The 12,955-nt window shown below is 36.4% G+C and overlaps 1 protein-coding gene across 3 annotated transcripts in view; it reads right to left on the minus strand.

Moving 5' to 3' along the window:
* Positions 1-12,955, minus strand: part of LOC131428876 (homeobox protein abdominal-B-like) — a 47,585-nt gene that overhangs the window by 13,054 nt on the left and 21,576 nt on the right. For all 3 annotated transcript variants that reach the window (XM_058592943.1, XM_058592941.1, XM_058592938.1), the window contains 2 exons: positions 6,405-6,460; positions 4,936-4,987 (listed from right to left, as the gene is read on the minus strand). In XM_058592943.1, coding sequence (XP_058448926.1) covers positions 4,936-4,987; positions 6,405-6,460 — 108 coding nt within the window. The remainder of the gene's footprint in view (positions 1-4,935; positions 4,988-6,404; positions 6,461-12,955) is intronic.

Below are 12,955 nucleotides of genomic sequence, written 5' to 3' on the forward strand. Positions count from 1 at the left end.
CACGAGCTGCGGTTTGTATCATACTGTATAGTGTATACACGATTCGAGCCGTTCTTTCATTACATTGTGTTCATTGTCTCGAAACCTGCGCTCCCCGCGGGTGCCATCTCGTGACTGGAGGCTTAACTAATACCATCATCGTGTCTAGGATCCGACACATGTGAATATCGAAAGAACACTCGAGCTCACCGTTATGAACCTAAACTCGCCGCTATATGAATCAATGCGTCTCCGTGGATACGTTTTATAAAGCAAGCCACCAAGCGCCAATTCCAATTCCAGTGACATTGTTCTAAGGTCCCATGAAAATGTGTTTATTGTCGAAACTAAAACTCAAAACACTGTTCTGACGAGAAGCTATGAAACACGAACGGATAACTTTGGTAATTTTCAAAAAACAATAGGATTCTAAAAGTGATTCCACCATTGTTCTTCATCCTATCAACGGAGCCTGGACTGTATGGAAGTTGAAATTTTGCACCATGACAACATTTATTCCTGCATAAAAACCGAAACCGCAAACCTTGACACATTAAAGCTATTTCTCGACGCCCGAGAATGACCTTGCTTTATAACTATATTTGCGTCAGTCTAGAGAAACCACGATAATTTCTATTTTTAAAGTACTAGGCTGTACTAAAACTGAACGTTTCGAGAATATTTCTTGCTGAAATTGAGTAAAACTCCTAAACGAATTCCATCGTAAACACCTCTGTATTCGGTCCCAAAAACAAGAAAAAGGAATGGTATCGATTAACATCAAACCTAATAACTGGAAACAATATCCCTTTTCTTACTTTTATTTACGGTGATCTTGGGACAATTTCTACTGAGAATACAACATTATTATACCTACTCTTTGTGATTCCCCCATGTTGGAAAAGCAGAACAGCAACCATTGAAATGAACAAAAAAAGGACTACAAAAGAAGGACCCATAAAAAAATTAACGATTTATTACCGTGTAAATGATATTCTCAAGATCATTTAGATCCTTGTTTACAGAAATATGCTGCAATCTAACTGAACCAGAAAATTTATAGGTGATATGGGAAAGTTTTGATAAATATGATATGTACATAAATTCAAATTCCAACTGCATCACATTGTATTAAAAATCTGTACATTTCATGTACATCAGGCTTTCACTGTTTCGAAAGTTTTTACAATGGGACATAATAATCATTCTCTCTTATGCTTATGCTCAACATACGAAAATCTGTTCTCCGATTACCAATCGTAATACATTTCCCTGCACTGCATCATCTCCACACGATTGCGCCTATTTTTTTTGCGCCATGCAACACACACCTATTCGAAGTAACAAACTATATATGTACCTCGTCGAAGCCTCGAATAGTTCCAAACTACGGCAGCAAGCCGTTTGCAATTAACAAATCATAAATTAGCTTCCCAGCACGTTTATAGCTCGGGACCCAAGAATTAACACAATTTCAAACTGGCACCTTAAACTTTTATGGACCCGTAAACATGGTGCAAGTTGGGGTTTGTTCAATATACGGTGTTTGGATGTGTATTTTTTTACGTTCCATATATCATTCGAGAAAATTGTTTGTCGGTTCTGTCAGCGGAAAACCGGACGTGTAAGTATGTAACACAAGAGTTGACCTTGTCGGATGGCTATTCGGGACTCATTCATGATTTGAAATTTTTTTTCATATGACCTGATCCGTTAGCTAACTACATTTATTTTAGTTTGTCTTTATTTTCTCAAAAAGTCTCGCGAAAGCAAATGTCTTTAATTGACAAAATTTCTCTCATTAGCATGATGGAACTTGAATAAGTGGCAATTTAATTTGATACCAACAATATTCCCGGAAAACGAAGATGATTCACATTTCCGTGAACTTTACCTTATCCAAAACCACGACACCGTTTTGCAATTAATTGCCACTGTTTGCCCTCTGTCACTTCGTTCAAAGAATTCCTTTGTCACTATTGCTCATTACGAAATCATGGCGTCTTGTTTTGCGTTTGCTGCTGATAGCCATTGGGAGGTGAAAAAAAAGAACGATGCCCTGTCACTGCTATATAAATGCATAATCATGGTGGCAAAGTCGTTTTGGATGTTGTGATCTCACTTCATCGCAACCCCCGAAGGAACTTTGTTCAGTATAAAATAAGGAAAACGGTGTGTTGGTACCTGTACAAAATGTAAATCATTGTCTTTCGCCACTACAGCCATCCACACAAAATGGCGTTTCGGAGCGTCTCGATAATCTAAAACTTGAATTTCAAGTTTCACAAAGAATGGCACCACAAACAAGGATGATGACAAAACGCGGAAGGCAAAACCCTTGCAATCATCAACTCGCCAAATTGGCATTTTGTACGCGTCCGAGTTGATTCTCGCGCAATGCTGTTTCTGCTGCCTTCATCGGTGTTGTTTTTCGTGTCTGGCCTTTTGATGCCATGCCGCTACGAGGTATAAAGATTCACTCTAGTCCAGACTACTAAAATGGCGGCCCGGTCGGACCACTGAATTGAATTAACGAGAAACACATCGACGGAGCGCTGTAGTACCTACTGACAAAGACCAGAAATATCAGCAACGGTATAAAAAAAACTGATCTTACCCGTGTATCAGGAGAGAGAGAGGGAAAAGGAAACATGGAAATGCTTGTTTTGGCAGTCCGGAATACAAATTCCTTGAAAATGAAAGACGATGCCTTATTCGTGTTATAATGGAATGAATAAATATTCACGATACGTCAAAAATGTCGATTTCAATTCATTGCGCGAATGAAGACGATGCAGAATAATACAAGAGGATGGAAGTTGGAATACTATTAGGTTTTATGCTTTACAAATATTTGCGTTTCAAAATTGTGGATTCTACACCAACATGATATTATGATAATTCATAATTTTTTGGTATGAGACCGATTCATTGCAGAGTACTTATGCAATTTTACTCAGACTTTGAAAAAATAGTCCATGAATTTCGTATTTTTTCATTCTATGTAAGATATACTCGATCGATAATCTCATTCCAGTGAATTTACAATCCTTAGATCCCATCGACATGTAATTTCCTGGATTTCCTCCAAGCATGAGATAATTTTTCACTCGACAGACCAATTTTTGAGTTTTGAAAACAGACAATACTACGAGAAAACCAAATCGAGCGAATAAGATGGACGGCGAAGAAATTGAATCATTAAATTGATTTCAATCCTCCTGATAAGCCATTTCGCGATTTTAACACAACTATCATTCGTCGCAGAAAATTTTCCCGATCCGGCATCTGCATGGCTAAACACGCATACAACTGCGCTCGCGTTTGAGTATTTGGTCCAGCAAATGGATTTTTTTTTTCGTCTAAAGAATCTCGCCCAATGCCCGCTTATAGCACTGAAATTTTACGTATCTGCCTGTGTATAAATGAACTATAAGGCATCATAATCAATTTTTCGATTTTATCGCATTTTGACAATCAATGAGGTTACTTTTCTATCTTTAGTGTACCAACGATATTTAGCAGAATTTTCTTACTTTATGCGTAATCCAGAAAATGCATTGTGCTTCGGAACAAAATCGGTAAATAAAGTGTACCTTTACATCTGATTAGAGGTTCATGCTAACCTGCTAAGCGCACCAGTATTTCAATATGAGCTGGACACGATCAGTTGAAGACGAAACGTAAATAATGTAACATAGACCAGCTATTTACAAACTGTAGTTCGCAAACCCTTAGAGAAAAAAAAGGCAGCCAAGCAGGTTTAGAATACAACGACGATCAAATGACTGCCCCCATTTGATACTCACTGCTCCAAGGACTAATATACGAGTTGAAATAAAGCTTCGATAAAGCCTAACATGTTGGCATAGAATACCCTTCAAAATGGTGGAGCTATTCAATGTTGGAAAACGATACATATAGCTGGCGCACCCTGTATGTCTATGTCGTCATCTATAAGACATATATTTGCCACGAACTATTTATATTTATAAAAATCAATATGCAGTAATTTCTCGATGTACTGTTCGCGTAAAAAAATTAAGTTTTCATCACGCACCTGCAAATTGCTTGCTTGATCATCAATTTTTAAGCGATCGTTGAGGGTGAATTTTTACATAGCACGAAATGAATTAAAATTAACTCTAGAAAACTACACCATCAAATATCGGTAATATCCAAATCCCTGAGCTCTGGCTCTGGTAATATTTCCAATTTATCATATCAAATATCGGTAATACACCCAAACCTCCATTTACGAACCTTACATATGTATGTATGTATGCTTACACACTCAGTCGTTTGCGTATATGTGTATATATTTATACTTATAAATGATTGCTATTACTTCACCAATATTTATATGTACTGATAAATACAAATATTTGCACACATGAGTACGTATATTAATACATATATACATATATAAGTTACGTAAATGGAGGTTTGGGTGTATCCAAATCCTTGAGCTCTGGCTACTTTGTTTTTTATTCGCGTAATATTTCCAATTTATCCTATCACGGTATCACGATTGTTGACACCCACTTATACTGAATCGAAAAAGCACGCTTCGTAGCAAAACGAATTATGGTCAAATTATAAAAACTGGTAGTTTTGGCATAACTTTCTCATGAAGTCGTATCAGAACTAATCGGCTCAAGTGGCCTATACCCCTGGTTATTTGGAGAGTTGTACTTTTGAAAGTGTGTTTCAAATGATAAAAAGCATAGATTTTTAAATGTCCTGGCAAGCTAGTTGAAAATGTGATCTAATACAAAAATAACCAATACAAAAACCTTCCTTTCTATAGTTTTGTAGTAATCAAATCGAACACCTTGTGAAGTTACCCAACTACCTAAATGCGAGGAAAAATAAATAGTGCAATTGAACAAGTAACTTTTTATAGACCTGAGGCGTCTTATTATAAACAAGTAGATGTATCTATTGTATAATTACCGTAAGCCGCACTGGCCAGAATGCTGTTTCTTCCAAGTATGTTCGGAATATTCTGAAAAGAAAACCAGAAGCATTATTCTATGGTCGATTATTCGAAACCTAGTTCATGACGTGCCGACTGCGAAGCATCATAGTCGGCATCTGTTAAAATGGACGACATTCCATTCATATAATTGAAATAGTATGATTGAGAAACAAGAGCTTCAAAATGTTATCCCATTTAAGAGTCTCTGGATTTCTTCAGTTTCAAGTAGCTACTGAACCAAACTTGCGCCTTAGCAATATTATTCTTTCACGAAAAATTTCTACATAACACATCTCCCCTGCGTGTTTATTTTCAGTGTCGCCATTCTACTTCGGTCTGAGCCCAGGCGTGTTGTTTTCTGATTCGTCGCCTCCTTCCACGTTTAGTGCCCCTACAGACACTACATGCTTTATTAAATATTTTTAAATTCTCGGCATGTTGTTGCTCTCCACACAGCGATGGTTGTGGCACCGGAAAGAAGAAGCGTTCAGGTTCCACGACAACCAAAATCAAATATCAGCGTCAGGCACGTCACCAGTCGAAAGCTTTACAAGCTGACGGTTCGCCAAGGCAAAAAGCAAAGGCATTGTAAGGTCATAAATTAAAGTCAGCGACATTCGTGCGTCGCTGCTCGCTTGATATATCACCGGTACTCAAGATGGCCTGTGTTTTTCTATCAACTTGAAATGTCTAAACTACGTACATTTCAGTAGAGCTGACACTGAAATACCGCCGTTCGACTCGAGCGAATTTGGCTTCTCAGGAAATATGATGAAATCAGATACATTCGCGAAGCTAACCAGTAACTTGTCTCGGCAAGCTGCAGAAACCAATGCCCATGCTTTTAACATGCCCAAATTGTAGTCCAAGATTGATGGAAGAAAAATGTTCATCGCCAGCAATGTACTTTGCATGTTTCGCCTTCGACTGTAATATATTTTCTTGTCGCTGACAATGTTGCCTGGCCATATCTTTCTCGCTACTTATTCCCAATTCAAACTGTCACGCCGCGTCGGGTTGATTTTATTACCAGGGCACAGTTTGTTACACTTTTTTGCACTCTATGTCGAGTCGTCTCGGTTCCATCGTTGCGTTCCTCGTAATAATAACGGTATTAACAATCAATGCATCGCCATGCACCCAACAGCAGTAGACTGTGAAAAGGTGGTCCAGAAGGTCATAAAAATTGTAATTGATTCATTAGCATTTGCTTTTTCCGATGGACTCCGTCTGGAAAGTGACTCGGCATTTATCATTATCGAACAAGCGTCTGTTTTTCCGGCAAACTACGAGAACGAAACAGCAGTTTCGTGTTAATCGGGAATCTACTTGTCCGGCCAGATTGGCGTTGTAGCTGTGAATAGATTACTGCGCAAGAGCAGCTTCTGAATGCACCTCCGAACCCCACCGGCTCAACGAAACTGAAGATTTTGAGTTCACTCACCTTTCGTATGATTAAATCACTCACTCTGAGCGACGGATAGTGATTGTCATTGCTTTCTGTAATAAAATAGAATGAAATAGAAATGTTAAACAAATTACTATGATTGATTAGATTTTGTTTTCGAAATAGAATGAATAATTTGTTTGAAATTATAGGTAATGTTAATCATATTTGGTGTATTATGACATATGCGTGATCAAACTTGAAACGGTAAAATAAAAATTCATTTAACTAAGGAGACAGAATGTCGTTGAACAATTTTGTTTTTGTTATTTGAAATTAAATTTCAACACCAGAATGTGTTGAATGCAAAAAAAAAACTTTTATAAGTTGTTCTTCATTATAAAATAATAATAGTCTCAATAAAATAATCCTTGAGCTATAATTTATATTAACCTTAAGAATATATTTCGTTCAACGGAAACGTTGTGTCTCGACAATCGTCTTGTTACATGATAGACATCATTGCCGGTCGCTCCCATCTCCACTATTCATATATAAATATAGAAGAGAAAAAATTAATATGCTTCACCTGCTTCACGGAAGGACAACGACTCATCAGATTCGTCCATTGGTGCCCTAGAGCTGATGAATTTGACCGGTATGAATTCAGGGGTTTGCTCTAAGCATGCGATGCGATCATAGAATATCCCGGTGTATCAACTCCTGTCTAAAAAACGTTGCCTATAGTTCTAAAAATAACACAGAATCCTTGAACTAGCGACAGATACCCGCATTTCATAGTATATATTTTTCTGCATTAAATATTTATTGTTTCTCTTCTGTTACATTTCTGTACGATATTACATGTTAAGTGATGTAGCAATATACTTTTCATCTTTGAATTTACGGTTATTCTTCTAGTTAACAAGTTTAAATTAATTTCTTTTTGATATTTCAACTGAAATACAGTTTGATTTGACACAGAATCGAGGTGTTTTTATGGGTGATTTATTTATTTAAATCAGTTAAAGAGTAATACCCGAATATTTATGCCGTTTTTCATTGAAAAACATTGGTGGCGTTGATTACAATGGTTTTGCACTTTCGAGCAGAAATGTAATTTTTTTATGGCGTTTCATAGGCATTTCTGCTCGAAAGTGCAGAATCAGAGCAATCCACGCCACCAATGTTTTTCAATAAAAAAAAAAACGCCAAACGAGAACCATTTTAAATGCTCTCCTTTCGTTCCGCGCGGCAATGCACATACAACACTAATTATAATTATGAAAACCACGACAGTTGTAATTATGAAAACCATACTAGAGAATGTGCAAAAGATTCTATTTTGACAAGAACGGAAAACGTATGTCCGCCGCACAAGCCTACTGCGATGTAGATCTATTTTTATTACTGATCCTAGAGTTATAAATTTCGTTCCCTCCAGAAACACGAATATAATAAAACTACTGTACTTACTGTATTAAATAAGTCTCAGAATTAATGGTCAAATTTCAAAACGAAAATAATATATGTATTGGAATCGTTTAGTTTCTGGTTATGCAAAATGGATGCAAGGTCACGAAAACTATATTCGGGAATTTTATAAGAAGTAGTTTAACATTTTTGACGATTACGAAACGATTACGATGTGCGAAAAACATTTCGAAGTAAACAATATTGGCATATCCTGGAATAGGGATAAGAGATATCGTGGAACTGAACCGTCTTCAGTCGATTATTTGCGTACGGAGCAAATGCATGGTAGTGCAACGATTCTACTGACACTACGAATCCTTCCCAGTCGGAACTCGAATACATGGCAACGGTCTTGTGAGATCAGTGTCTAATGCTCTGAACTGCCAAAGTCAACATACAGTTTGTACACTGGCTCTACAATTTGGCCCGGCTCTCTGGACCATTCATGACAGTTTGATGTGGTACTGTTTCGTAGACATACATGGTTCAAAGTAGCATGAAATTGTTTGAAAGCAAAATGTCTTAGGTTACTTTCCATGGAACGAAATCGTCCCTTTCATCAAACAAAACCCTACACAACGCACAGCAAAATCAATCTTTCCAAAACAAACATTTGCACAAAATGACGTGTGACCACGAAGCAATTTTTCTGTATTTGATCAAGAAGACGCAATCTCTTCGGTAACATTTCAAACGATAAAAATAACTTGCATTCGGTGTCACAGCGCCGAAGTATTTTCACCAAAACCAATGAAATTGCCCTAATCGGATTATTCTGGACCGTTGGGTTGTTTATCGTCCCAACATGACGGTGTTCCAGTTCCGTCGGAATCATTGTTCAAACTGTCGGAATCAACTCGAAAAGCAAAATGGAGAACGTTTTACAAAGGGTGAATGCTCGATAATCCTAATTTATGGAAGGAATCGAGATGGACCCCTCCTAAGCTAGAGAAGCTGAACATTTTATTCTATCACACACGGGTCAGAAAGGAGGCATCAAAAAGGGATTTATTAATAAATAGCAGAGCATATTAGAACGAGTTATTTTCAAAGTTGGACTGGACAACAATTGAAGTAAAACTAGTTTTTGTGAAGTGAAAAGTATGGTAATTTTCGGACAAATTTCATTTTCATTATGTTTTGATAGAAAATGATAGAAAGTTCATATGTACGTAGATTTTCGTACTATCGTTCACCTTTATCGCTTTACTTTAATGATGTATAAAATCAGGCATATTTTTCGGAACATAAATTCTGTACAAACAACATAACTCATAGCTAGTGAAAATAAACATCAATAAACTGTAAGAAAGATACTTCACACAATCAATAGTTAAACGTCCCTCCCTTATCGTGTTATTTCTCTGAAAATCGTCAGCTGGGGTATGTTTCACTGTACGAGGAAAAGTCCATAGAATCATGGTTCTTCTCATATTTGCGCATGCCAGTGCTTTATAATGCCACTCTGTGACTAAGAAAACACAAAGAAGGGATGTTGCTGCTATAACAACCATTGTGCTGTGTGAAAATGCCCTGGTTCCAAACACGAGTCTCGACAGAAAATGGTCTTGTTACTGACGAATATTTGCTGGTTAATCGAAGAGGGGACAGACAAAGACTGAGAATTGTACGTGCGCGGCAAGAGTATCCCGCGTTGGATATATTATATAAACGAGTTTCTGGCGACACGAATTTTGATCGTCGATATGGAAATCTGATTCCGTAGAAATGTTGAACGAATCACTGCCAATGCGAGGATCTATTTGAAAAATCTCGCCAGTTACGCTTGGGCCAGAACCAGAGCCAGTTTCTGGCCTGTTTATTTTTTTTCTGGAGAATACAAGAAGCAAAGAATCAAGCCATTCCGGAGTAATTTACGACTTGAGCCTTGCAGTCGGGAGAAACATGATCCCATTTCTCTGCACACTGTTTTAATGAATACCCCTGTACAGCAACAAACAAACAACATGGCCGAAGAGAAAGGCACCAGAAACAGGTCATCTGCTGACTGTCTACCTGAAGTTTGACGTAACCGAAGAAAAAAAACATCATCATTAACATGCACCAGGCCTTTTCCCGGTGCTCTCTCGCAGCCATCGTTTCTTTACGCATGTCGAAGTTATAGCCGCCAACAAGACACGGCAGATGTGGGCTAAGCTGGACGGAAAATGGTACCGTGTAATTAGGCAGATGAAAGAACAGACAGCGAGTGCTTTATCAAGGATTAACAGCGGAAAATGCTTACACTATCGGTTGAACAATCTCCATTCGTTAATATATTGTCAATTATCGTGAGTTGACTTTCCCATTCTACAAAAGCCTGTTATTTGTAGTTTATTTCGTAATTCCATATGAAAAATGCGTGTGGAAGAACCTATCGTCGTGAAAGTTAAAATAATCGAAAATTATATTATTTATAATTACCAGAAACCAAAATTTAAATATTGCTATTATATTTAAATACCTTGCAACCTTGAAATATTAAAATCGTCACATACAGATTTCATCTCCAAGCAAAGATGCCAACGGAATTCATAAGAATTACATTTAATTAGTTTCGACGAAAAACAGATTAGAAAATTGATTTTCATTCAATAGATGGAAATATATTTTTCAGTCATGATTTTCAATATGTTCTCATTATTTTTGATTCTTGAAGAATATTTCCAGTGCTTTTATTTCCTTAAATTTTGTGGTTTTATTCTGGAATTAGAGCAAAGTTTTGTCCATTGGAAATTTGATCATTTTCCTCATATTTCAGGAGCAAACAAAATTTTTCGGTTTTTGAGAAGCAATGAAGAAACGAACGCGTTTGGAGATGGTGAGCTCACTTCGTCTACGCCCCCGTCGTTCTTTAACGCGGAGATTCATCAGTAATACGCTGGCGGAAAAATTGACTGATTCGTTGTAGATTGACGAACGAATCAGTTTCAGGTTTGTATGCAAGAGACCATCTCTTCCGACATTTTTTTGAGAACAAAATATAACAAAAAATATATTACCCTATTCCTTATCTCAAGTTATTGGTCACGATCGAGGATATTTTGTCTACTTTAACACGAATCCCACTGTCATTCGATTTAATGATAAAGTAGGGCAAAAATTTATACTGAAGAACAAAAGTAATTTTTTTTCGAATCTGTAGTAGTTTTTTTTTGGAAACTGTTATAAATTATAGAATATTACACAATTTAACGAAATAAACAAATTCACAAAATCACGTGACACCATCTAACTAATCGATGGTAGATTTCGAAAGATTATACAATTTGGAGGTAAGACGCCATTTCTCTCCCGTATTATAACTTATGTTTTCCGAAAATTTTAAGTTTTAACAGTAGCTATTTTACTATTCTTCAGAAAAAATAGTGAATCAGTTTCTAACAATGCTTTTTCAAAACGACCACATTATTCATTTTCGTTACCTTCAACAATTATAAACCGAATGACATGTCCAGTAGCTTAAAATGTAAGTAACTGTTTCCTTCAATGCATTCACATGTGCTACAAACAAAACAAATTAAAACACTTTTTAAGCCGATGTCCCTTAGAAAGGTCGATTTGGACCATTAATGACATATGTTAGTGTATTTCACTTCTATATCAACCTCTTCAGCAGCTCCGATGATTGTTCATCTTGTTTCTAATACTGTATTTTTTTCCATTAGCGGATATCCGTCAATATGATTATATATTTTGTTACCCAAATTGTGAGGATTTTTAAATTTTAAGTCTTTAATCAATTGTGGTACAGGTTACAAAAATCGTAACCTTAGTCTTTGAGTTTTCCAATAAGGATTTTGAAATAGCTGCCATTGAACCAAATTTGGAAATTGTTGCAATAGTCAGTTTCCAGTGTGCTATAAGAGATGGCGCCACCAATAGATTTCGGGTTTAAATTATGCTGATATCTATCAACAACAGTGCATCATTGTATTTGAACATTTCTATTCATATCACGTATTTTTTTCCAAAGAAAATCTCGAGCCAATTAAGTGTCATTTGCGAAAATTTATGCTTATATTCTCTAATTTAAAAAAAGGCAGCCGTGACATATCGTTTGCCCCAGAATGTGTATGGTGTGGAATATATATGTCAATTTTTGTGTCGTAAATCACGAGTATTAGCTTTGCGGCATGAAAATCCATACCAGAAGAGTGAAAACAAGCTGCACATATTTAAGAATGATGGATAATGCTATTGTCCTGCTTCAATGGAATCTGGATTTGTCCAAAAGGTTGGAAATTGGATGCCGTACGAGTTGAGATGAATTTTAGAAATATTACTGGAACTGCAAAAACAAAACCCAAAATAAAATTTCCACTTTTGGACTGGAGATTTACAGCAAAAAATATTAATTTTGCTAGGAACGTAATTTTACAGCTTTGAAGCGTTGCTCATCAAATAACCGAATGTTATTACAGATGTCTCTGAACCAAATTATAGAAAATTCGATGCATTGACGTAATTTTACATGTTTAAGAATTTATCAGATTGCATACACTATGACGAATCACGAAAAATTGTCTTACCATATTTTACTGGTGTGCGTGTTGGGACTTTGTATACTCCATTATTAAAATGCGGCATCCCACACCAAATTAGGCTACTAATTTTTCTTTCATCTATTTTTTTTTCGGTTCAGAACTTAAAAATATTCAAAAAATTTTCTTCATTTCATTGTGATACGTGTTATTTTCAGGAAATGAGTCTCACGTTCACCAAAAAAGACCCTTCGTCCAAGACATAAAACGTATGTCCTCTCCTTAGCTTTCAAATAAACGACTCCAAAACACAACCGTATTGTTTTTTTTTTAATAAAAGAAAATAAAAGCCAAAAAAACAAAAAAAAAACAACTTTGACCTGATTCAAACCTTCAAAAATTCGTTCTTACGATGTGCCTACCTCGAAGTTATGCTATCATATCGAAACAAGCCTGAATTGCTAAATCGAAAAAGGTGACAAAAATTGCATTTTATCTAGTAAATGGTTGGATAAGCAGAGTTACTGTTGCTATGAAATAATTATCAATTATTTAGGCTTTAATCTAATTGTGATCGTCCACCGGGGAAGTGTCCTTATGCAGATTCTGAGTACCATTATTACAAAAATTATCGTTTTCCAACTTGTA

The sequence above is a fragment of the Malaya genurostris genome, chromosome 1 (assembly GCF_030247185.1).
Source record: "Malaya genurostris strain Urasoe2022 chromosome 1, Malgen_1.1, whole genome shotgun sequence".
NCBI classification, from domain to species: Eukaryota; Metazoa; Arthropoda; class Insecta; order Diptera; family Culicidae; genus Malaya; species Malaya genurostris.